This window comes from Bufo bufo, chromosome 7 (genome assembly GCF_905171765.1).
Source record: "Bufo bufo chromosome 7, aBufBuf1.1, whole genome shotgun sequence".
Classification (NCBI taxonomy): Eukaryota; Metazoa; Chordata; class Amphibia; order Anura; family Bufonidae; genus Bufo; species Bufo bufo.
The window spans coordinates 28,832,151-28,857,687 of NC_053395.1; the positions used below are offsets into that span (position 1 = coordinate 28,832,151).

The following is a 25,537-nucleotide window of genomic DNA, read 5'->3' on the forward strand; positions in this document are numbered from 1 at the left end:
AAAAGGTCATCTGTAACTGGCTGACCTGTTACATGTGCACTTGGCAGCTGAAGGCATCTGTGTTGGTCCCATGTTCATATGTGCCCACATTGCTGAAAAAAATGAAGTTTTAATATATGCAAATGAGCCTCTAGGAGCAATGGGGGCGTTGCCGTTACACCTAGAGGCTCTGCAATCACTGCAACTGTCGCATCCTCTGCACTTTGATTGACAGGGTCAGGTGTGATGATGTTTTCACTGTCTGGCCCTGTCAAAGTGCAGAGGGCGCGACAGTTGCAGAGAGATCAGAGCCTCTAGGTGTAATGGCAACGCCCCCGTTGCTCCTAGAGGCTCATTTGCATATATTAAAACATCATTTTTCTCAGCAATGCTGGCACATATGTACATGGGACCAACACAGATGCCTTCAGCTGCCAAGTGCACATGTAACAGGTCAGCCAGTGTCATAGGTACAAAACTGCTGACAGATGCCCTTTAAGAAAGCAGCGGCATGTGTCTCATTAGTCGTCGTCCTGCACCAGTACTGGAAACGTGTGTCCCCCCTCACACAGCTGGGTGTAGATGGCCCTGAGCGGCAGGCAGGAGGTTGGGGCGCTCTGACTCCAGGATTCTGCTTGGGCGAGCAGCTCTTCACTGAACACCTGGGAGAGATATCACAGCGTTACACTAATGGATCATTTACGGGGTAGAGATAGCACTGCAGCAATTAAACACAATTAATGTGAACAAAGTGGAGGCATCTATGCTGGAGGAGCGAGAATAAGGTAAATCAACAAATGAGAGAAAAAAAATAATGCAATCATAAAGAGGCAAGAGGATAGCACAAAGAGGAAGAAGAGGGGGAGAGGAGCGGAGGAAAGAGACTGTAAGGTAAAGGAGGGAGAAGGAAGCAAGAGATGGGGAGAGCTACAAGTGAGAAAGAAAGTAAACAATTTACAGGGGATAAGGGGGGGTGTATGAAATAGAGACCTAATGGGGGGGGAACGAGACATTTAGAGGGGGGCACAAGAGATTCCTAAGGTGGCGAGGAATGAGAGAAACCTAATGGGGGGGGGGCACAAGAGAGACCTAATGAGGGAAGGCATGAGAGGCACAAGCGGGGGGCGGCACATGAGACACCTTAGGAGGGAGGGATGCACAAGAGAATTAAAGGGGGGCGCAAAAGAGGAATAAGGGTGGGGCGGGGTGCATGTACAAGAGAAACATTTCAGCATTACAGTTTTCATACATTCGCTGCCTGCACCAATAATGAGGCCTTTTTATTTAATATCTATATGGTGCAGGCGGTACGTACAGAGCAAATACTGAAAACAGGCATACAATGAAGGGCCAGGAGGACAGCAAAAGATGAGTGGTCGAGAACATTGGACCACGGAGGTAATAAATGCCACAAATTACCTTCTGCAAATGAATCTTCTGCTGCAGTTCCAGCACTCTCAGCCTGCTGCGGGTCAGCTCACGAAGTTCACGTGGATGGCTGTATATCAGGACAGGGGGAGGCCTGCTGTACGTAGAGGGGCAGCCGACTGACTCTAGGCAAGTGGAATTGATAGAAAGATTCTCTGCCCAAATCTTATATTCATCAGCCACTATCCAGGGGAGAAAAAGCCATAAATAAGAGGAACTGGAAGAGAATCAATGCAAATTATAAAAAAGATAATTCATGTACAGATATTTAATGATGGCTAGAACCTGTGCATGACCCTTAAATTAAGAATGATACAATTCCAGTAATCAGTTTTTTAATGCTTCAGAATTTCCAGAATTTTGCTAATTGGCCATATCCTATGAATACCCAAACAGCGCTGAATAAACATTGCTTCTAAAATATGATGCAGGCCCCTAACTTTGAGCAGTTTTCAATTTTATTCAGACCTATGGACAATTTTAAAGGGGTTGTCTAGGATATATATGGATGCCCATCTTCAGGATAGGTCAGTATCTGATCGGTAGGGGTCCGACTCTCAGCACTCCTGACGATCAGCGGTTTGAGGATGCTATGGTGCTCTGGTGAGCGCTGCATGCTTCCTATCAGCTTTCCAAACACAGCGCCGTCCACTGCATAGTGGCGGTGCTTAGTATTGCAGCAAAGGGTCATTCGCTTGAATGGGACTGAGCTGTGCCTAAGCCATGTGACCGATGAAAGTGACATCACAGGCCTCTTCAAACCGCGTTCAGCCAGCCAATAGCAGGGCGCGACGGGAACGAGCCTCCCTAGTGTCACCCACGATGCTAGGGAGGCTCGTTCCCATCACCGCCTACTATTGGCTGACCCCCCACGCTGGATGTGCTCATCCACGCGACGGTAAGATGCAGCAGCTGCCGTGTGGGTGCGGGTGCCTAGGCGCCAGGTAAGTATAACCTCTGTCAGGGGCCCGGGACTATGGGGGGGCATTTTAAGGGTTAGATAACCCCTTTAATAAAAAGAATCATGACTCGGGAACAGAGCCTCAAAATCTAAAGAAAAACATCGTTTTAATCAGGAGAACCGCAGCTACGTGTCTATGCGGACAGTTTAATAGGGAGGCTGCCGGTGACAGATTCCCTTTAAGGCTACGACTAGTAATGAACGTTTCTTAGCGTCCGTAGTTCCAGGCCGTCATTAAAGGTTAATGGTTTGATTTAAATCCTGAGAAGTGCAGCAGCCGATGAAGGGCGTCTATTCCTTTGTGCCATAAAAGGAGGTTATGAAGAGCAGATACGGACTGGTAGAACCATTTTTTTTTCCTCCTGCTTTCCTGGAACGATATTACAACAATTGTGGCCGGTCTGAAGGCTATACTTTATGTTCTGTGCAGCCATAATTATATCCCACCAGCTGCGGAGCTGTAATAGCATCATTTACCGGAGAAGATGTAGAATTTGGGAAGGGATAAAGAAAATGGTTCTTATTAATATGAATGAATTCTGTAATTTAGCTGCCAGTAATGTATTCTATACAATGAGAACCAGAACCGTAAGGCAGTTTTCCAAAACATAGATTTTACAGTGCGTCTCCGATTACACGGAACCTGGAGACCTTCAGCAAGAAGGCGCCGTCTTCCTGACGTGTATGCTTACCTTAGTCTTAAAGGGGCTTATCAATAGGGAGAACTGACGCCAATCCCCTAGGTGAGGTGACCACCGTTTTCAGGTGAAGATTACATGGAGAGGTAGCCTTTTGCATGTGCATAGGTCTCTCCATTCAACTGGGTGGGCCTAAAAACCATTGTTGCTGGCAGTACATCCCCCCACGTAAACTGGAGAATGTGCTGCGGTCCATATGCAAACTGTATGAATTTGTATTATTTACTTGGGAATGCATTTTAATGACTATCAATCCATGAGGGTCACACTGTGGGCGCCTGGCAGCTTGGACTAGATCGGTGTTGACTGTATTATGCCAGTAACAGCACATACGATGAGGAGAAATCAATGCTGCATGCCCTTAAAAACCTGGGCAGCTCTGCGTGAATGGGATTTCTATAAGGGAGGCCAAAATGTGACCAAGAAGTCAAATGTATATTTGACTTATTGGTCACATTTAACAGTGAGTGTCATAGATTTATACAGAATGCCTTCATCAATAGTGTAACAATAGAAGGTGAATAAGCTGCGGAGATCCTCAGAGCCCAGATGCCCAAAAGCTCCTCTGTCACCACAGGGGAAGTGAAGTATGGGGACCCTGGGACAGGTTTACACCTAGGCCCAGAAGCTTTAGGCCCCTTTCACACGGGCGAGTATTCTGCGCGGATGCGATGCGTGAGTTGAACGCATTGCACCCGCACTGAATACCGACCCATTCATTTCTATGGGGCTGTTCACATGAGCGGTGATTTTCACGCATCACTTGTGCGTTGCGTGAAAATCGCAGCATGCTCTATATTCTGCGTTTTTCACGCAACGCAGGCCCCATAGAAGTGAATAGGGTTGCGTGAAAATCGCAAGCGCGGATGCGGTGCGATTTTCACGCACGGTTGTTAGGAGACGATCGGGATGGAGACCCGATCATTATTATTTTCCCTTATAACATGGTTATAAGGGAAAATAATAGCATTCTGAATACAGAATGCATAGTAAAACAGCGCTGGAGGGGTTAAAAATAATAATAATAATAATCATCTAACTCCCCTTAGTCCACTTGATCGCGGCCCGGCATCTCCTTCTGTCTCCTTTGCTGAACAGGACCTGTGGTGAGCATTCATTACAGGAACAGGACCTTTGATGACATCACTCCGGTCATCACATGATCTTTTACCATGGTTATTTTTTTTTTAACCCCTCCAGCACTGTTTTACTATGAATTCTGTATTCAGAATGCTATTATTTTCCCTTATAACCATGTTATAAGGGAAAATAATACAATCTACAGAACACCGATCCCAAGCCCGAACTTCTGTGAAGAAGTTCGGGTTTGGGTACCAAACATGCAAGATTTTTCTCACGCGAGTGCAAAACGCATTACAATGTTTTGCACTCGCGCAAAAAAATCGCGGGTGTTCCCGTAACGCACCCGCACATTTTCCCGCAACGCCCGTGTGAAAGAGGCCTTAGGCTACACCTGTGGCATTCATGCTAAGTCCACACGGAACAATAGTGGGGGAGATGATACAAATTTCATCCACATGCTGCAGGCTTTTTTAGCATGGAAATGTACAAGCGGTGCAGATTTTAAAGCCTGCAGCATGTCGATTTACTGGAATATTGCAGATTTTAACACTTTCGATGTAGCAAGGCTGAAATCCGCAGGGAATCTGTAGGAAACGTGTGTGGATTTCAGTGCAGATTTGCAGTGAGATCCGCAGAGGTAACAGGTTTAGGCTAAATGCACACGATCAGGATCGCGTGCGGATAATCTGCACCATAGGTCATGCACATTCTCATTTACACGATGCTAATTTTTCTGTGCGGATTTTGACCTGCGGTGCAGATTTTAAAATCCGCACCATGTCAATTAATTTTATTTTTCCTGACCGGATTTTCTCTATTCACTTAGTAAAATCCGCATGCGTAAAATCCACACCAAATCTGCATGCGGAAAATCTGCACCAATTGATGCGGATTGTCCGCACAGATTTCCCTACGAATACATGCAGATTTCAGTGTGGACTTTCCGCACATAAATCCTGAATGTGTGCATGTACCCTAAGAATTAAAGGGGTTTTCCAGGATATTTCATCAGTATCTGATCGGTTGGGGTCTGACACCCGGGACCCCCGCCGATCAGTTGTTTGAGAAGGCACCGGTACTCGCAGTAGTATCGCCGCCTTTTCTCTGCAAACCAAGCACAGCACCATCCATTGTAAAGCGGCTGTCCTTGGTATCGCAGCTCAGACCCATTCACTTCAATGAGACCGAGCTGCTCCTAGGGCAAGGGATGACACGTTCATCAGTCACATAGCCTGGGAGCAACTCAGCCCCATGGAAGTGACCGAGTCTGAGCTTTGATACCAAGGACGGCCATTATACAAATGCTGGAGGAGAAGGCCGTGGTGCCACTGTCTGCGCTGGTACCTTCTCAAACAGCTCCTGGGTGTCGGACCCCTACTAATCAGATATTGATTACCTATCCAGAATATAGGTCATCAGTAAAACAACTCCCAGATAACCCTTTTAATTATTCTGTACAAATATAGTCCCATCCTTACTAATTCTATAAAACACAACCCCAACAATAGCAATCAGGGTTCCTATTTCCATAAAGCAGGAGCCACCTAGCCCACATTACAGTACGTGTAAGCCAGGCTCCCCCAGGCTTGCTCCGCTGTATCATTTCCATGAGCACGGACAGACGTATTGTTCCGATTTTAATTAATAATTGTCATGTGGTTGTGTTTAATTAATCTTCCAGAAGTAACATGTTGGTTATGAGGATATCAGGAGTAGTCACATTGCATTTAAGATGTTCTGCAAAATATTCTATTGTAATTCAGCATTTGCCGGATAAACTGGGATTTATGAGGCAGATGGAGACTTGTTTTAATTCAAATGATGGATAGTGACTTCAAAGCCTGATGACGAGGGCACAACACACGACGATGTCTGGCCTGATAATTCTGCAGTCACTTACCCAGCTGGAGATTCTGCAGCTCCAGTTGGTATTTGGCCATTTCTTCTTGTAAAGCTTCCAAAAGCAGCAGAGACGGGTAATTCTGCCAGCGCCCGGGACCTTTAGAGACCAGAGAAATGTCAGTCTTTCAGAAGACTTACAAATGTCAGTATAATTAGCAGGCTTTGTTTCCTGAGCTGTAGAGAAACGGTCTATTCTTCTTGCACGACATGAAGCTTCAGGTGGGATGCCAAGGCTCTTGATATGAAGCCAAACAGATGTGGGCATAGGTGTAAAGACATATTCCCGATACTCCCAATCAGATGAATGGCCTGGTATCTTAAAGGAAATTGATCCACTGACCACTAGTGCAGGGTGGGAAAGGGGTGGTCTACGGTTTATATATCAGGGAATTAAAACATTCATTCACGGTCTATGGGACTCGGCTCCACCAGCTCACACAGATGAATGAAGCGGTGGTTACACATGAGCACCACCGCTCTGTTCATTCGGGGACTTGGGGACCCCCGTTCTCGGGACTACTGGAGTTCCTGGGGATAGGCCATCAATATCAGATTAATGGGGATCAGACTCCCAACACCCCACCGGTCCGTTGTTGGAGGGTCTGCGGCCTCTTCATTGTTTTCTTCTGTCTGTCTTTGTGCATACCATCTACTTCAGGAATCAGCAACCTCTGGCACTCCAGCTGCTGTAAAACTACAACTCCCAGCATGCACATTTACTCGACTGTTCTTGTAACTCCCATAGAAGTGAAAGGAGGATTCTGGGAGCTGTAGTTTCTGAACAGCTGGAGTGCCGGAGGTTGCTGATCCCTGATCTACTTGCAGGCTTTTGCAGCTTCACTTGAATAAGACAAAGCTGCAATATCCTGCACCAGTGCTAATAAAAATCGAGAACATGCCAGTAGAAGACCCCATGTTAAATAAAGAAGAGGCTGCAGCACTTGCTTGAGCATCACATCCCCTTCAAAGGAGAGATCAGGAGTAGGGAACAGTTGGACCCAGCGACCTGATATTGATGTCTTATACAGAGGATGGATTATTAATATCGTAAAGCCAGAAAACCCCCCTTAAAGGGCATCTGTCAGCAGATTTTATTGAAGACAGGAGGCTCTCATTGTGCTTAACTTACTTTTACTACTACCATAGCAGCAAGAACTATTACAACAGGTGAATGAAAAGTTTTTTCAAAACAGGTAATCAGTATGTAAATGAGGAATCACAGGTAGCCAATCCATAAGCATCCCAGTTTATATAAGGTGAAGAGCATAGACCCCTCCTCTTTCTTGCTGCTCCCAAACAAGAGATAAGTATAGATTTTTTTCTTCTGTTATTATCATTTATTTCTGAGGTAAAAATTTGCGAATTATTTGCTTTAATCATTTAAATTATATTCGTATTACCTATATGTTACCTACTGAATCCCCTATTGCCGTTTATTCCACTAGCGCATAAGATTTTTTTTTGTTTTAACCACTATTATAATCTTCTGCTCTTTTCGGTCACTCCATTTCACCTTCAATGTTGTCTTACTTCTATTCCCTCTATACGAGTCTCCCGTTCGCTCCCTTGCATTCAGAAGCGCCATCTCACACTGAACGCCGTAGTCTCAGATATGGCGAGATTTCGGGCGCTCTGCTTAATCTGTATGGTAATTTGTGTGCGCTCCCGATTTTTCCTCAGAGTGCGTCTCTTCACCTCACAGAGCATACTCCACACCTCTCACTGAATACACTCGACTAATTAATTACATAACTTACCTCATTTCCTCTGTAAGTATACCTAATACAGTCATTTACATATAAAAAAAAAAATATACAGTACAGACCAAAAGTTTGGACACACCTTCTCATTCAAAGAGTTTTCTTTATTTTCAGGACTATGAAAATTGTAGATTCACACTGAAGGCATCAAAACTATGAATTAACACATGTGGAATTATATACATAACAAACAAGTGTGAAACAACTGAAAATATGTCATATTCTAGGTTCTTCAAAGTAGTCACCTTTTGCTTTGATTACTGCTTTGCACACTCTTGGCATTCTCTTGATGAGCTTCAAGAGGTAGTCCCCTGAAATGGTTTTCACTTCACAGGTGTGCCATATTAGGTTTAATAAGTGGGATTTCTTGCCTTATAAATGGGGTTGGGACCATCAGTGCCGTTGAGGAGAAGACAGGTGGATACACAGCTGATAGTCCTACTGAATAGACTGTTAGAATTTGTATTATGGCAAGAAAAAAGCAGCTAAGTAAAGAAAAACGAGTGGCCATCATTACTTTAATAAATGAAGGTCAGTCAGTCAGCCGAAAAATTGGGAAAACTTTGAAAGTAAGGGCTATTTGACCATGAAGGAGAGTGATGGGGTGCTGCGCCAGATGACCTGGCCTCCACAGTCACCGGACCTGAACCCAAATCGAGATGGTTTGGGGTGAGCTGGACCGCAGAGTGAAGGCAAAAGGGCCAACAAGTGCTAAGCATCTCTGGGAACTCCTTCAAGACTGTTGGAAGACCATTTCAGGGGACTACCTCTTGAAGCTCATCAAGAGAATGCCAAGAGTGTGCAAAGCAGTAATCAAAGCAAAAGGTGGCTACTTTGAAGAACCTAGAATATGACATATTTTCAGTTGTTTCACATTTGTTTGTTATGTATATAATTCCACATGTGTTAATTCATAGTTTTGATGCCTTCATAGTCATGAAAATAAAGAAAACTCTTTGAATGAGAAGGTGTGTCCAAACTTTTGGTCTGTACTGTATATATATGTATGTTTAATGTCATTTACATATCTCTCCTATTTACTCCAGTTTTTCTTTCCCTTATCTTTCCTCACACATTAGCAACATGAATCCCTCACAAGAACAACCGACTAGTCAACCCATGGCGGTTAACTATGAAGTAGTAACCACGGAGTCCATCCAACATATGGTGGACCAATCTGTTTCTAGATCAGTATCAGTGGGCATACAATCTGCCATGATTTCTCTCCAAGACTCCATTTCAAAATCTCTTTCTTTAGTAATAGACCAAAGAACACCTCAGGTCTACCCTTCTACCCCTTCAGATTAATTCCGTGATGGAATCTGAAAGGAAGTTGCTAAAGGATTCAAAAAATCAGGCAAGATTGCCAGAAAGAGCAGGTTCTATAGCGACCCTAATATCCCCAATATTTCTAAAACCCAGACCATGGGGACGGGTCAAATACCCAATGAAAACACGCATATTTTAAGCGGTAATGATAAAGGCGCAGAAAAATCCCACAAAAGACCCTCCACCTGGGAGGAGACTAATAGCCGGGCTATGACAGCCAGTAAGAAGGCTAAGAACATCTCTTACAAAGAAAGGTCTTCCATATCCCCTTCCAGTGAGTCTGACTCTGACTCAGAAGACTGATTGCCTTTTTATTCTGAAGTGGACTCATCAGATAATCCTGACATGTCAGTCCCAACTATCCAGCTCTCGGACTCCCTAATACTAGATAGTCAGGGCATTCCCCTTTTCAGCCCTGACCAAATAAAACACCCTAGATCTGGGGAGTGGGTTCCCCACTCTAAAATCTCAAAATTCTTATCTTTATGGGTCAACAAATCCCTAGACAAAGCTTCCAGGAATAAATTGAAAGCGGAGTGTCCGAGACCTACCCTGCCTCAGAAAATTTTGCCAGACTCCGGAATTAGACCCCATCATCACCAAATACCTAAATAAAACGGGTAGAAATCCCAAAAGAGGCCTGGACAGATCATTCAAATTATGTCAAGACAAACTCCTAGACCCATTAGGACCTCTAACAAAAATACTAGACCTTTCTGAACAAGCTGCCGCTACAGGCCAACCAGTACATACTGTAGTACTCCGCGGCTGGGCCCAAAGAGCCATATGCTTCTTCGGCAATATTAATTCTGCCATCAGCGCAGAGAGAACACGAAATATCTTAATGAAGCTGGACCCACAGCTTTCTCACCTGGCTAACTCAGAACCAGATTCCTCGGCAGAGGGTCTTCTCTTCGGAGACACCCTCATTAAAGAAATTGGAAAATTTGTCGGAATATTTACCTCCCTCGACAAAGCAAAAACATCCCTTAGAAAAGTAGGGCAACCAAAATTTTTTGGCAGGGCTGGGAAAGGCAGGGGTCGCTTTCCCAGCCGAACCTCATACTTCAGACAGTCTCAACAGGCCCCCTACCACACAGAAAACAGACCTACCACCTCCACATCTTCTGCCATACCTACACAATTCTTCCCTACCAGAGGACGCCCATGGAGAGCCCGAGGCCATCGAGGCTTCCCTAGATCAAGACCATCATCAGGTAAGCTTTTCTACCCTAAACTATTCCCACATACCCTTAGGGGGAAGACTGAAACATTTTTTCCAGACTTGGGTTTCGCTAACCTCAGACTCCTGGATCCTGAATACTATCTCAGGTTATCAAATAGATTTCCTATCCCCTCCATCCCAAAACCACATACCTCAACCAATACTCTTCTCTACCACAGACCAAAACCTCATAGAATCAGAGATAAAAGATCTCTTCTACAAAAGGAGCCATCATCCAAGTTCCCCTCCTATCACCGGGTTTCATCAGCAACATCTTTCTAGTAAAAAAGAAAGATGGGGGTCACAGACCGGTCATAAATTTAAGAACCCTCAACGACTTTGTAACTTACCATCACTTCAAGATGGAGGGAATCCATCTTCTCAGGGACTTGTTACTCCCTCAGGATTGGCTCATAAAGATAGACCTAAAAATACGCCTATCTTACTGTTCCTATACACCCTCACCATCAATCTTACCTACAATTCTTTTGGAACGACCAAAAATGGCAATTTACTATCATCGGCCCCTTGGTGCTTCACCAAGCTAATGAAACCAGTGATCTCATCATTAAGATCCCGGGGTGTACGTCTAATCATCTATTTGGACGACATCCTAATTATAGCACAGTCCCTTCCTCTAATTCGACTTCATGCACAGTGGACATTATCCCTTCTCACCAATCTGGGGTTCCTAATCAATTCCAAGAAATCCATTCTTTCCCCATCCAAGGAAATAGAATTTCTAGGTTTCAATATAAATACTGTTTCCGCTCTCCTGAGCCTCCCTACCAGGAAACTCTCCCTGATTCGGAAGGAAATCCGATCAGTATTAAACAAACATTTGGTATCCCTACGCACTAATGCACGGATAGTAGGGCTGTTATCGGCCTCCATACAAGCCATCTTTCCTGCCCCCTTACACTACAGGGCACATCTATGGGAAGGCCTACAATATTCCAACAAAATTTCCCTATCTCCAGAAGCCAAAGAAGAACTTCTATGGTGGCTCCAACACATCCAGATCTGGAATGGGAAAATTATATTCAATTCCTTACCAGATCTGGTCCTAGAATCAGACGCCAGTCAATCAGGCTGGGGCGCTGGTTGCGGCCCTTATTTCACAGGAGGGAAATGGTCAGAAACACATCAACTGCTTGGAGCTCCTGGCAGATTCTTTCGCTCTGAAGAGCTTTGCGAAAGACAAGTCACACTGCTACTGCATATGGACAATCGTTTAGGGGGCACCACTTCCCAAAATGTTGAGCGACATTGCCAAGGATTTTTGGCATTTCTGCTTGGACAAGGACATTACCCTGAAAGCAGAATACATTCCGGGTTAGATCAATTCGGTTGCCGATTGGAACTCCCGAAACCTATCGGATTCCAGCGACTGGCAACTGAATCCTCTCCTTTTCCAACAAATCAACAACTTATGGGGTCCCCTCCACATGGATCTATTTGCGTCACGACTAAACACCCAACAACCCATCTTTTTCAGCTGGCGCCCAGATCCGGATGCTCTGGCCATGGATGCCCTTCGCCAAATCTGGCCACAGAGACGCCTTTACGCTTTTCCCCCCCCTTCGCTTTAATCCCCAGAGTTCTGCTTCAGACGATATCCCAGAGATCCACATTAGTGATCATCACTCCTTGGTGGCCGTCTCAAACATGGTTCCCCACTCTACTCAGCCTGGCCATAGATATTCCAAGAATTCTCCCACTTTACCAGGATCTCCTCCAAGATCCTTCAGGACATCCTCTGATCTTGTCGGGACACCTATCATTAGTAGCCTGGTTGATCTCGGGCAATCAAGATTCGATCACGGCCTTTCACAATCTACTCTCGACATCCTCTCTGACGCATGGGCACCAGGTACCAGAAAGGCTTATAGATCAGCCTGGAAAATTTGGCTTCATTGGTGCTCTCAACAGAACTTGGATCCCGTTCATGCATCCATTACCCACATCTTAAATTTTTTTATCCGCATCCTTTGAATCAGGAAAAGCCTATAGAACCATAAACCTTTACCGATCTGCCATATCATCGGAACATAACTCCATCCCTGTTGGTAAACGGGGGTAACACCCGATGGTCTGCAGACTTATGAAGGGCATACGTTTTAGGAATCCCCCTGAGCCTAGATATCATTCTACTTGGGATATTACCCTCCTCCTAAACCTCTTCTCATCTTGGGAAGACAACGAACACCTATCCCTAAAACTACTTTCCTTTAAACTCACGGTTCTCTTATGTCTCATCTCTATTAAGAGAGTCTCAGACGTCAGAGCGTTGGACATCTCTAACAGATCTTTTTACCCCTAACAGAGTAACCTTCCGTATTGTTAGACAAACCAAAACCAATCTACACACGGTCTTCTACCCAGCTTTCCCCTCCCATAATAAATTATGTGTTGTCCGTTGTCTAAAGGACATATGAACTTATGACCCAAACTCTACGCACCCCTCAAGCGTCCCAACTTCTTATCTCTTTTCGTAAACCACATCTTCCGGTATCCTCTCCTACGCTATCCAGATGGGTTAAGCTCACCATGCAGTTGGCTGGGATTAACACATCAATCTTTGGTGCCCATTCAGTTCGAGGTGCAGTATCCACTAAAGTATTCCAAAAAGGAGGCTCCCTCTCTGATATTCTGAAGGCCGCAGACTGGTCTTCAGAATCCACTTTTAAAATGTTTTATTTCAAACCTGACTCTCATGTCTCTATGTCTATGTTATGAATCTTTATTACTTGGCTTTAAAACTTGCACAATGAGAGCCTCCTGTTGCAATAAAATTAAAGATTTTCCTAGCTATTGCAACGGAAAATATAGATTTTATTGAAGACAGGAGGCGAACATTGTCCCTTCCTATTAACCCAACCCTAACTGTATATATTTTATCTCCGTAGCATACTAGAACATCCTGGATAATGCCCAGTTTCATACATCCTCAAGTTCCTGTTACTCCAGTTTCCTATTGTCTAAACCTACGACTATTCCACGATTGCATTATTCGGATTACTTCAAACCGGATCCACTCCTTCTCTGGTCGTCATCAAGAAAGAGGAGGGGTCTATGCTCTCTTCACCTTATATAAACTGGGATGCTTATTGATTGGCTACCTGTGATTCCTCATTTACATACTGATTACCTGTTTTGAAAAAACTTTTCATTCACCTGTTGTAATAGTTGTTGCTGCTATGGGAGTAGTAAAAGAAAAGTTAAGCACAATGAGAGCCTCCGGTCTTCAATAAAATCTATATTTTCCGTTACAATAGCTAGAAAAATCTTTAATTTGTAGCTATGAAACTGGCTGACCTGTTACATGTGCGCTTGGCAGCTAAAGGCATCTGTGTTGGTCCCATGTTCATATCTGCCCGCATTGCTAAGAAAAATTAAGTTTTAATATATGCAAATGAGCCTCTAGGAGCAACAGGGGCGTTGCCATTACACCTAGAGGCTCTGCTCTCTCTGCAACTGCTGCACCCTTTCCACTTTGATTGACAGGACCAGGCAGTGTAAAAGTGATCACGCCCAGCCTAGACTTCTAAAGTCCATCAAAGTGCAGAGGACGCAGCAATTGCAGAGAGAGCAGAGCCTCCATGGGTAACAGCAACTCCCCTGTTGCTCCTAGAGGCTAATTTGCAAATATTAAAACTTATTTTTTCTTAGTAATGCGGGCACATATGGACATGGGACCAACACAAATACCTTCAGCTGCCAGTTTTGTAGGTACAAATCTGCTGACATACGCAGCATCACTTCTGGCGATCTGATAGGAGACATCTTTTAATTACTTTAACACTATACCCCAGACGCTGAATCAATCGATTCAAATGAGATAACTAACGCAAGTATTTTCCCACTACAATCAATCAATTCGCTGAAAACAAAGCTTCAGCATCACAGTATGTATGGCCAGGATTTGACGTCACGTACACATGAGAAATGAATGGGCCCCTGTCTGCGCTAAATCGTTTAAAAGGAACTAAGCGCAGGTTAATTAACATGACCAGAAATCAGGAGCAACAATTCACTAGAAGCATTGCAGATCGACATATTTATAGTGTGTGGATAATGGAATTCATGTCCTTTATTAAAATGGCTCACTTTCTATACCCCACCAGCGGACTCCAGCTGTCCGTAACATTACATTAAGTAGTGCATTATTCTACGTCTATAGTACTTGCATCTTCACGTCAGGAATTAACAGGCAAAGTTATATATTTTTTACACTCTGCCATAACAAGAACACCCCGCAGGGTCACATGAATGACCACTGATGAAGGAACCCCGCGTTCCTCTCCGACAGCTGCCGAAAAGGGTTAAATTTTACCCTGCAATCAAGCCTTCATGACTGATGGCACCTCGGCAGGCTGCGAAAAAGAAGTGAGTCATGTAACACCACCTCCTAAAATGGACCTGGTACGTGCGACACAGAATAAAAAGCTGATGTGAACCCATAATAAAAAAGCAGGGGCTGAGCGGTCACGGTGACTCTGAGAGCAGAGAAATACACAGCCAGGGAAGAAAAAAAAAGGATATGTATAATGAGCGTTCAATTCTGTTACAGAATAATCAGGTCTGTGGTTTTGTTGCAGAGCCTCCAGCAAGGAGATGTTTAATATGAGCACATGCTCAATTATTAAAGGTGAAAGAGACGGCCGTCCAAAAAACAGAAAAAAGATCGAGCAGGTCTATTCTTCGCAATCGCGGACAAGAATAGGCATTTCTGTCATAGGGCCGGCTACATTCACAAGGCCGGTATCAGTGTTTTGCAGACCGCAAAACATATACGGTCGTGTGAATGTAGCCTTAGAGTGTAATTGACTGAGACATCCTTCCAATACTTATAGATCGTCTCTTGCCTGTGAAGCGTTTGCAGATTAGAGGTTGTGTTGAGGAGAGCATCATAATTGCTGTTCGGAAAGCCTCATCACTCTCACATCCTCACCTGATCCTTGCCAGTTCTTGGCAGAGTCTACATTTTGCTGCCAGCTTCTGACCTCTCTCTGCAAGCGCCTGGTCTCTTCCTCAATCTCGGAAAGGCTTAGCTTGGGAGTTTCGGGAGCAAACTGATTGTTAATTAAGGAACACAACATGAAATCTTAATATTGCCAGACTGTACAACTGAGAGCTGTGCAGAGGCTTTAGAAGTAATAAAGGGGGAGAGAAGATGAGCTATTAAAGCAATAGCGGCCGCAAATGAAAAAATATATAATTACAATGGAATAGGTCATTTAAAGGGAACCCGTCACAGTTAAAGGGCATCTGTCAGCAGATTTGTACCTATGACACTGGCTGACCTGTTAAAAGTGCGCTTGGCAGCTGAAGGCATCTGTGTTGGTCCCATGTTCATATGTGCCCGCATTGCTGAGAAACATGAAGTTGTAATATATGCAAATGAGCCTCTAGGAGCAATGGGGGCGTTGCCATTACACCTAGAGGCTCTGCTCTCTCTGTAACTACACCCCTCTCCACTTTGACAGGACCAGGCAGTGAAAACATTTTAATTCCTAGCCCTTTTAAATTAAAGTGCAGAGAGAACAGAGCCTCTAGGAGTAATGGCAACAACCCCTGTTGCTCCTAGAGGCTCATTTGCATATATTAAAACATCATTTTTCTCAGCAATGCGGACACATATGAACATGGGACCAACACAGATGTCTTCAGCTACCGAGCGCAAATGCAACAGGTCAGCCAGTGTCATAGGTACAAATCTGCTGACAGATGCCCTTTAACGAAAAAAATTATCATTGTCAGTGCTCTACAGGAGGCTTGCTGTACCAAGTGGCTGCTGATTAAGTGGAGTTTAAAGAACAGGAGTTTAAGACAAGGAGCAAGAAACTAAGGTTTGATAGAATTTCCTTGTGTGTTGTTGGCTTAATTATAGCTAGTCCTCCAACTACAGCAGACAGGGTCTAATTCTAATTCATATTTACTGTTCATCCCCATTTAAACATGTCCTCCATGGACAATGCCACTAAGTGTGTGTCCTGTGCAATGTATGCATGCCTTGAAGAGCCTTTCGAGGGTGAAAACATTTGCACTAGATGCAATCATGTGGCATATTTGGAAGCCCAGATCTTGGATCTAAATAAGCAGCTTGAAACACTTAGGGGCATTGTAAAACTGTAGAGAGGCTTAGACCTCACTGTGCAGGCACTGGCTGGGGTCAGTGAAATGGAGGTGGGAGCAGGAGGGCAAGATCAGAACTATCAGATCAGCAGTTGGGTTAATGTAGGAAGAAGGCGTAGAGGGAAAAGTGCCAGGGAGGCTAGTCCTGAGCTGGAACGCCCTAGTAGGGCAACACTGCAGCAGGGCGTTTCTCCTAGCAACCAGGAGGATGACCGCTGCAGGAAGGATGGGAAAAGGAGTGCAGCAAAGGTCAGGCAGATGCTGGTGTTAGGGGACTATTATTAGGACAGACAGTCATCTGTTGCCGAGACCGTGAATGCCGAACAGTGCGTTGACTTCCAGGTGCTCGGTTTCAGCATATTGCGGATCGGATTAACAGATTGCTGGGTGGGGCTGGGGAAGACCCGGCGGTCATGGTACACATTGGCACCAATGACAAAGTCAGTGGAAGATGGAAGGTCCTTAAAAACGATTTTAGGGAACTAGGTGAGAAGCTCAAGTCCAGGACCTCCAAGGTAGTGTTTTCAGAAATACTATCAGTGCCACGAGCGTCACCAGAGAGACAACGGGAGCTTAGGGAGTTAAATAAGTGGCTCAGAAGCTGGTGCAGGTAGGAAGGGTTTGGGTTCATGGAGAACTGGGCAGACTTCTCGTCTGTTACAGGCTCTACAGTAGGGACGGGCTGCACCTTAATGGGAAGGGTGCAACTGCCCTGGCGGAAAAAATGGTTGGACGGCTGGAGGAGCTTTTAAACTAGGATCTGGGGGGGGGGGGGGTGTCATACTAATAAGGGGGTAGATAGTGTAGACAGAGAGTGGGTTATAGAAGGGGACAGTGAGGATTTAGTGGGGGCTCGGGTTAGCGAGGAAAATAGGGAGAAGACTGGGCAGAACTATACACTTATGAAAAATAGAACTGCTGGTAACAAGAAGCTGTTACATACAAACATCAACCAAGGTAACCCAAAAATCCTAGATATTCACTTTACAGGTAATAGTAATTTAAAATGTATTTTCACAAATGCCAGAAGTCTAGCTAGAAAAATGGGGGATCTGGAGGCTATGGTACTAGAAGAACACATAGATGTCGTTGGTGTGGCTGAGACATGGTTGGACTCTTCGCATGACTGGGCTGTTAATATTGAGGGTTTTACACTATTTAGGAAAGACCGGGTCAATAGAAAAGGTGGTGGCGTGCGCCTGTATGTGAGGAGTGATCTGAAGACAAGTGTGAAAGAGGCAATTGTGGGTGAGGATGTGGAAACCTTATGGGTGGAAGTTCAAAGGGATATAAACACTGAAAAAATAATACTTGGTGTAATCTATAGACCCCCTAACATCACAGAGGAGATAGAAGCTCAACTGTATAACCAAATAGAGCGGGCGGCACAGGCTGGAACAGTGGTCATAATGGGAGATTTTAACTTCGCAGACATTGGGGTTGAGGCAGAACCATGACCCCAGTCAAAGGGGAGAAAATTCCTCAAGTTGCTGCAGGACCACTTTATGGACCAGTTTGTAGAAGCTCCCACTAGGGGCAATGCTCTGTTGGATCTGGTAATTTCTAATGATGCAGAGCTTGTTGGTAATGTTCCTGTTCGAGAAACACTAGGTAATAGTGACCACACTATAATTATATTCCCCCTAAACTATAAGAAGCAAACGCTGTCAGGCAGAGCAAAGACACTGAATTTGAAAAAGGCTATTTTCCCTGGGTTGAGGGCCGCATTTCAGGACATAGACTGGGAGCAGCTACGGTCACATAATAATACTGAGGATAAATGGGAGAGCTTCAAATCCACATCGAGTAATCGCACTAAAAATATGTATTCCATTAGGTAACAAGTATAAAAGGCTACAATTAAACCTCCCATGGCTTACAGCTACTGTAAAAAGGGCAATAAAAGACAAAAAGAGAGAGCATTTAAAAAATACAAATCTGAGGGGTCAGCTGAAGCGTTTGCTAATTTTATCTCCTTTTTGCAGATTTTATTAAGCCCTTTGTAATCTTCAAAGATACAAAACAAATCCCAAAAAGTTTTTTAAATATATAAATGCTAAAAAACCTAGGTCTGAGCAGGTAGGACCCCTAAATAATGGTAAAAGGGGGGTAATCACTGAAGATAAGGAAAAGGCAGAGTTTCTAAATAAGTTTTTTAGCTCTGTATATACAAAAGAAAAGAAAGGAGCTGATATCTGGGGCGCCGAGGCTATTAGTACATCCAGGGATATACTCTGTTGGCTAACTGTAGATATGGTCCAAGAGAAGTTAAATAGGGTAAATGTGAACAAGGCTCCGGGTCCAGATGGATTACACCCAAGAGTGTTTAAAGAGCTCAGTTCAGTCATTGCTGTGCACGTTTATAATTTTTTAAGATTCTCTAGGTACTGGTACAGTGACAAGTGATTGGCGCAAGGCAAACGTGGTTCCCATATTCAAAAAAGGATCAAGGTCCTTCACAGGTAATTCTAGACCAGTTTAACTTCTGTTGTGCGAAAAATGTTTGAAGGACTCTTAAGGGACTATATACAGGAGTATGTGACTATAAATAATATTATAAGTGATAACCGGCATGGGTTTACCAAGGACAGAAGTTGTCAGACTAATCTGATTTGTTTTTATGAGGAGGTCAGTAGTAGCCTGGACAGAGGGGCAGCTGTGGATGTAGTGAGGTCAGTAGTAGCCTGGACAGAGGGGCAGCTGTGGATGTAGGGAGGTCAGTAGTAGCCTGGACAGAGGGGCAGCTGTGGATGTAGTGAGGTCAGTAGTAGCCTGGACAGAGGGGCGGCTGTGGATGTAGTGAGGTCAGTAGTAGCCTGGACAGAGGGGCAGCCGTGGATGTAGTGAGCCGAGTAGTAGCCTGGACAGAGGGGCAGCCGTGGATGTAGTGAGGTCAGTAGTAGCCTGGACAGAGGGGCAGCCGTGGATGTAGTGAGGTCAGTAGTAGCCTGGACAGAGGGGCGGCTGTGGATGTAGTGAGGTCAGTAGTAGCCTGGACAGAGGGGCGGCTGTGGATGTAGTGAGGTCAGTAGTAGCCTGGACAGAGGGGCGGCTGTGGATGTAGTGAGGTCAGTAGTAGCCTGGACAGAGGGGCGGCTGTGGATGTAGTGAGGTCAGTAGTAGCCTGGACAGAGGGGCGGCTGTGGATGTAGTGAGGTCAGTAGTAGCCTGGACAGAGGGGCGGCTGTGGATGTAGTGAGGTCAGTAGTAGCCTTGACAGAGGGGCGGCTGTGGATGTAGTGAGGTCAGTAGTAGCCTGGACAGAGGGGCAGCTGTGGATGTAGTGAGGTCAGTAGTAGCCTGGACAGAGGGGCGGCTGTGGATGTAGTGAGGTCAGTAGTAGCCTGGACAGAGGGGCGGCTGTGGATGTAGTGAGGTCAGTAGTAGCCTGGACAGAGGGGCAGCTGTGGATGTAGTGAGGTCAGTAGTAGCCTGGACAGTGGGGCGGCTGTAGATGTAGTGAGGTCAGTAGTAGCCTGGACAGAGGGGCGGCTGTGGATGTAGTGAGGTCAGTAGTAGCCTTGACAGAGGGGCGGCTGTGGATGTAGTGAGGTCAGTAGTAGCCTGGACAGAGGGGCAGCTGTGGATGTAGTGAGGTCAGTAGTAGCCTGGACAGAGGGGCGGCTGTGGATGTAGTGAGGTCAGTAGTAGCCTGGACAGAGGGGCGGCTGTGGATGTAGTGAGGTCAGTAGTAGCCTGGACAGAGGGGCAGCTGTGGATGTAGTGAGGTCAGTAGTAGCCTGGACAGAGGGGCGGCTGTGGATGTAGTGTTTCTGGATTTTGCAAAGGCTTTTGATACTGCCCTCATAGATGCTTAATAGGTAAAGTAAGGTCTATAGGCTTGGAAAGTATAGTTTGTAATTTGACTTAAAACTGGCTGAAGGACCGTGTCCAGAGAGTTGTGGTCAATGATTCCTATTCAGAATGGTCCCAGGTTATAAGTGGTGTACCCCAAGGTTCAGTGCTGGGCCCTTTATTATTTAATTTATTTATTAATGATATTGAGGATGGGATTAATAGCACCATTTCTATTTTTGCAGACGACACCAAGCTGTGTAGAACAGTACAGTCTATGGAAGATGTCCATATACTACAAGCTGAACACTGAGTGATTGGGCATCAACTTGGCAAATGAGGTTCAATGTGGACAAATGTAAAGTTCTGCATCTTGGTAGTAATAATCTCCGTGCTTCATATGGCCTAGGGGATGTAACACTGGGAGAGTCACTTATAGAGAAGGATTTGGGTGTCCTTGTGGATGGTAGATTAAATAACAGCATACAATGTCAATCAGCTGCTTCTAAGGCCACCAGGATATTGTCATGCATTAAACGGGGCAGGGATGTAATATTACCACTTTACAAAGCGCTGGTGCGGCCTCATCTGGGATACGCAGTCCAGTTCTGGGCACCAGTCCATAGAAAGGACGCACTGCAGCTGGAAAAGTACAGAGGAGAGCGACTAAACTGATAAGGGGCCTGGAGGGTCCTAGTTATGAAGAAAGATTAAAATAATTGAATTTATTTAGTCTTGAGAAAAGACTTCTAAGGGGGGGGGGACATGATTAACCTATACAAATATATAAATGGGCAATACAAAAAATATGGTGAAAAACTGTTCCATGTAAAATGCGCTCAAAAGACAAAGGGGCGCTGCCTCCGACTGGAGAGGAAAAAGTTCTGTCTCCGGAAGCGTCAAAGCTTCTTTACTGTAAGAATTGTGAGGCTGTGGAATAGACTTCCTCAGGACGTGGTCACAGCAGGAACAGTAGACAGTTTTAAAAAGGGTTTAGACAAATTCTTAAAAGTAAAAAACATTAATGCTTATGAAAACGAGTAGAAATCTGAGTCTCAACTCGTATGTCTTTTTTCAACCGCATTAACTATGTGGTGACTATGCTAAACTTCTAACTGCACTAGGTTGGAGCTGGGGGGAGCATAACAAACATACCTTTTATCATCAGGAGTAGTGCGAATATAAAGTTTTATTCTGCCAGGTTCTGCTCCTGCAAATGCCTAGGAGGTGGAGCTTCGCTGATGTGTTCTACATTGAGCTTCTTCACAGCCCCTCCCCCGAGCCGTGAGTGACAGCTGCAGTGGTTTCCTGGCTGGATGATACAGCGATCACTCAGAGGGGAGGGGTTTTGAAGCAGCTAAATGCAGAGAGCACTTTACAGTGAAGCTCCGCCTCCAGTGCACTTGCCGTTTAAATATTGGTATTTTGCAAAATGGGCACAGAAATATCTGGTCCTAATACGCCTAAGTTATGTAGAGGCACCGGCCTAAATTTACGCCAGCTCCATTGCTTTCTACGCCTAAAACAGAATGCCAAAAATGGCAAGCTTGACCTCCATCGGGTCAATGGAGGCCTAGACTACAACCGGCATATGTATAGCACATACACTGAACATGTTAGCCTGCTTGATTTTGATTTTTATAAATTTTTTATTTTTTTCTTACTGTATAGGAAAGCACAGCAGACTGCACTGTCTTTCCTATGTACACTGGGCCACTGCAAAGACAAAAAAACACATGCTATATATACTTTTTTTTCTGCATTGTGGTCAATAGCCAATGTTTGCCACTGGTCACTATATGGTTACACAGTGGCTTTCGTCAGAGGTACGCCTCGTGAAAACTCCCAAGGTACTGTACAACACTGACGTGTAGAGAACAAAACGTGATGTGAACAGAGCCTAACAATTGTACTCGGCTTGGGCGCTGAAATACAGGATTTCAGTCGGCAAATAGAGAATATCCATGCACAGTAATATAGAGTACAGCATTTAACCTGTGCTGTGGGTAGAGACGTGCAGATATTCACATAAATGAATATAATGTGGTGCTGATACAAACAGACAGTCACATAGTCGCCCCATCTAAAAGATCTATTCCTGCAGGCAGCTTTGCAGGCTTCATTTCTAATGCCAGTCTCGCAGCTGGGATTGCAGGATGAGGCTTGTGATATACATCTATTAGCAGAATCCCAGTACGTTTTACAATGGCCTATTATTCTCCAAGGACCATTGGGCAGTGCTTTTACGTCACCCAGCAGGAACAGGATACAGTTGTTTGCAGCTTCTGTATAAATGAGGGTCTGGAAGCAGGAAGATGGTCTTGAATTGCATAGAACTTCTCCCATAATCTATAAATCACAGGAAAACAGTATGGTTATCTCAGTGTGGAATCACCAAACCCAATTTCCTCACAGCCTCTTATTACACTGAACATAAAAGACTTGAATGCAGTCCTTGTAAGGGAATCGAACGTGGAATGGGTCATATGTAAAAAAAAAAAACAGAAGGGCTGGGCCGACTGAGAAACTAAAACTGCTGCGATTACAGAAGTGTAACAGAAGAAAAAATATAATAATCTAAAACCTCTTAAAAGCAAATTATATATATATATATATATATATATATATATATGATATTTCTAAGTACTGCATCCTTAGGGGTTGTCTAAGGACAGGCATCGATAGCATATCACTAAGATATGCAGTCGTCAATGTCTGATCATTGGACATTTGCTAGAACAGAGTGGCAGTGCCGCTAGGAAAGTGACTCATTACAGTCAATGTTGGACACTTGATGATCCCAGCGATATGCCATCAATGTCTGTCTAAGACTAACCCCTTTAAAGCTGTGTTCACCATCTGCTTCTGTGTTCAGCTGTAAAATCTGGAGAGCATCACCCAAATATTGAAACTGTACATCAGTGCACAGTACTTCATCTGTTAGGGCAGCAGTTTGTGCTTTAGAGCAGCACTCCCTAATGTAACAGAGGATAGAGAAGAGAATAGTCATCATCCATATTGGAGATATGGAGCACTTAAAGGGCTATTCCAGTCCACAGGGGATAATTATTATATTGGTGGGGGTCCTACTGCTGGAACCCCTACTGATCACAAGAACGGGTACCCCCGTACCCCTCCGAGCAGGTTAAGTATGCACACTGGTGCTCCATTCATCTCTAGGGGACATCCGCAAATAGCTAAGCACTATACTCTGCTGTCTCCGGAAATCCCGTAGAAATAAATGGAGAGGCAGTGCACATGCATGACCCGACGCGCTGTTCATTTTGGGTACTCATTCTCATAAATTGGTGAGGGTCCTAGTGGTAGCAATCTAATAGTTATCCCCTATCTCGTGGATAGGGGATAACGTTTAACAACCGGAATATCCCTTTTATTAGGAACATGCATCAGAATCTTAAGTATTTTAGTAATTTTCTACTGGAAATGTCCTTAAAGAAAAGCAAAAGTCAATAAATCCATAACAGTAATTTGTCAGTAAGTGTACGATGCATGTGTTTTATACATTAAAGGGGTTGTCCAGTGGCTAAACATTTTTAGAGAAAGGGTTAAAAAAAAAAAAAATATTAAAATAAAAGAAGCAATACTCACCTCTCTGTTCTACAGTCACTGAAATTCCAATGCTTACCGGGGCCCCGCTGGTGCTCAACCAATCACTGGCTGCAGCGCTGACCTGCGTCAGCCACTGGTTGGCTGAGCGGGTATTTCCTGCATTTTCAGAGGGACCAGGAAGCAGAGACCAGAGAGGACTCTGTAAACTTCAAAACGGCAAAAGACCTGTGAAGTTAGTATTGCTTGTTTTATTTTTAAAAGGGGTTGTACAGCCAGTACATATTGATATCCAATTCTCAGGATAGGTCATCAAAATCTGATCGGCGGAGGTCGGACTCCCGGCACCCCTCCCGATCTGCTGTTTGAAGAAGAGAAGGCGATTGTACAAGCGCCGCTTCCTCTTCCAGATTACACTGAACGCTGTCTCGTTTGCAGCGGTGGCACAGTGCAATTACGAGTTCTCATCCCATTCATGTGAATGGAACAAGCACTTGTAATTACAATGCGCTGCTGAGACTCCCAAGATGATGGCAGTGTAATCTTGAAGAGGAAGTAGCGCTCGCACAATTGCCGCCTCCTCTTCAAACAGGTGATCGGCGGGGGTGTCGGGAGTCGGATCCCCACTGATCAGATATTGAAGACTTATCCTGAGGATTAGGTCTATTGATCTGAAGAAGGGACCATTCCGGCCCAGAAACGCATAATCTGTGGAAACTATGAATAAATAAAAGCTATAAACTTACCTTCAATTCTGGTTGTGCCACTGCTGACCTGAATTTTCTTCTACATATCCTGAGGATAGGACATCAATATGTACTGGCTGTACAACCCCTTTTACCTATTCTGCTCCTTTTCTAAGAATTCTTTTATCCAACTGACAAACCCTTTAACAGTGCAGCCAATAAACACATAGTATTTCATCTCACCTGTTGTTCTTCACATATGCCTGCTGATATTCTACTGGCAGTTTCAGGGATGCTCTACGTGGAAGAGAAGAAATTATTCGACCCATAAGGAAGCAGTGCTTAAAAACAGTAACATTTAGGTTACAGATTATTGGTGGTCATTAAAATAAATATTTAAAAAAATAGCTAAACACACCGGACAAGACGCTGTCCATGTGGATAACTCCTTTGGGCAGGACATACGAGACTCCTACTCATATATACAATTGAACTGAATCTCACCCTTTTTCCTTCAAAGTAGAAGGTTTTCTTGACTGCAAAATCCCTGCCGATGGTGGAGAGACCAGTTTCACCGATGCACTGCACGGCTGAGTGGTGCTCGTCTTAGTCTCTGGCTGCCTGCCTTCATCACCACTGATTTTTTTAGGAGCTGGTGGTTCTAAAAGTGTTGAACGTGTAGGCCTATTGCTTGCTGTCCTTTGCCCGGCCCTCTGGACCCTTCTCCTGTCGGGGACAGTTTTGTACGGAGGGTTCAGCTGGTAGGTTACCGGCTTCGTTCCTTTCTCTGCTAATTTACTTAAAGCTTTAACAGGCTTTTCCTTGGTCATTGGAGAAGAAGATGGTGCCTGGTCCCAAGACGGGGATTTATTAACAGGGGAGGTTGTCTTGCTGGTTCCTCTCACTTTTAAGGCTTTCTCCAGAGCTTTGTTCAGCAGTTCCACCTCCTGTAGATCCTCAGGGGATGGCTGGATCTCTGCTAACAA

At 44.6% G+C, this 25,537-nt stretch overlaps 1 protein-coding gene across 2 annotated transcripts in view; it reads right to left on the bottom strand.

The window, feature by feature from the left end:
- Positions 1-366: 366 nt before the first annotated feature.
- Positions 367-25,537, bottom strand: part of TEDC2 (tubulin epsilon and delta complex 2) — a 40,431-nt gene continuing 15,260 nt past the window's right edge. The window contains exons 5-11 of one of the 2 annotated variants that reach the window (XM_040439281.1): positions 25,056-25,527; positions 24,795-24,848; positions 22,569-22,647; positions 15,320-15,440; positions 6,050-6,148; positions 1,399-1,589; positions 367-641 (exon numbers count right to left, since the gene is read on the bottom strand). In XM_040439281.1, the coding sequence (XP_040295215.1) occupies positions 501-641; positions 1,399-1,589; positions 6,050-6,148; positions 15,320-15,440; positions 22,569-22,647; positions 24,795-24,848; positions 25,056-25,527 (1,157 nt within the window). In that variant the 3' untranslated portion in view covers positions 367-500. Of the gene's footprint in view, positions 642-1,398; positions 1,590-6,049; positions 6,149-15,319; positions 15,441-22,568; positions 22,648-24,794; positions 24,849-25,055; positions 25,531-25,537 lie in introns of both variants that reach the window. The other variant, XM_040439280.1, reaches the window with a different exon arrangement.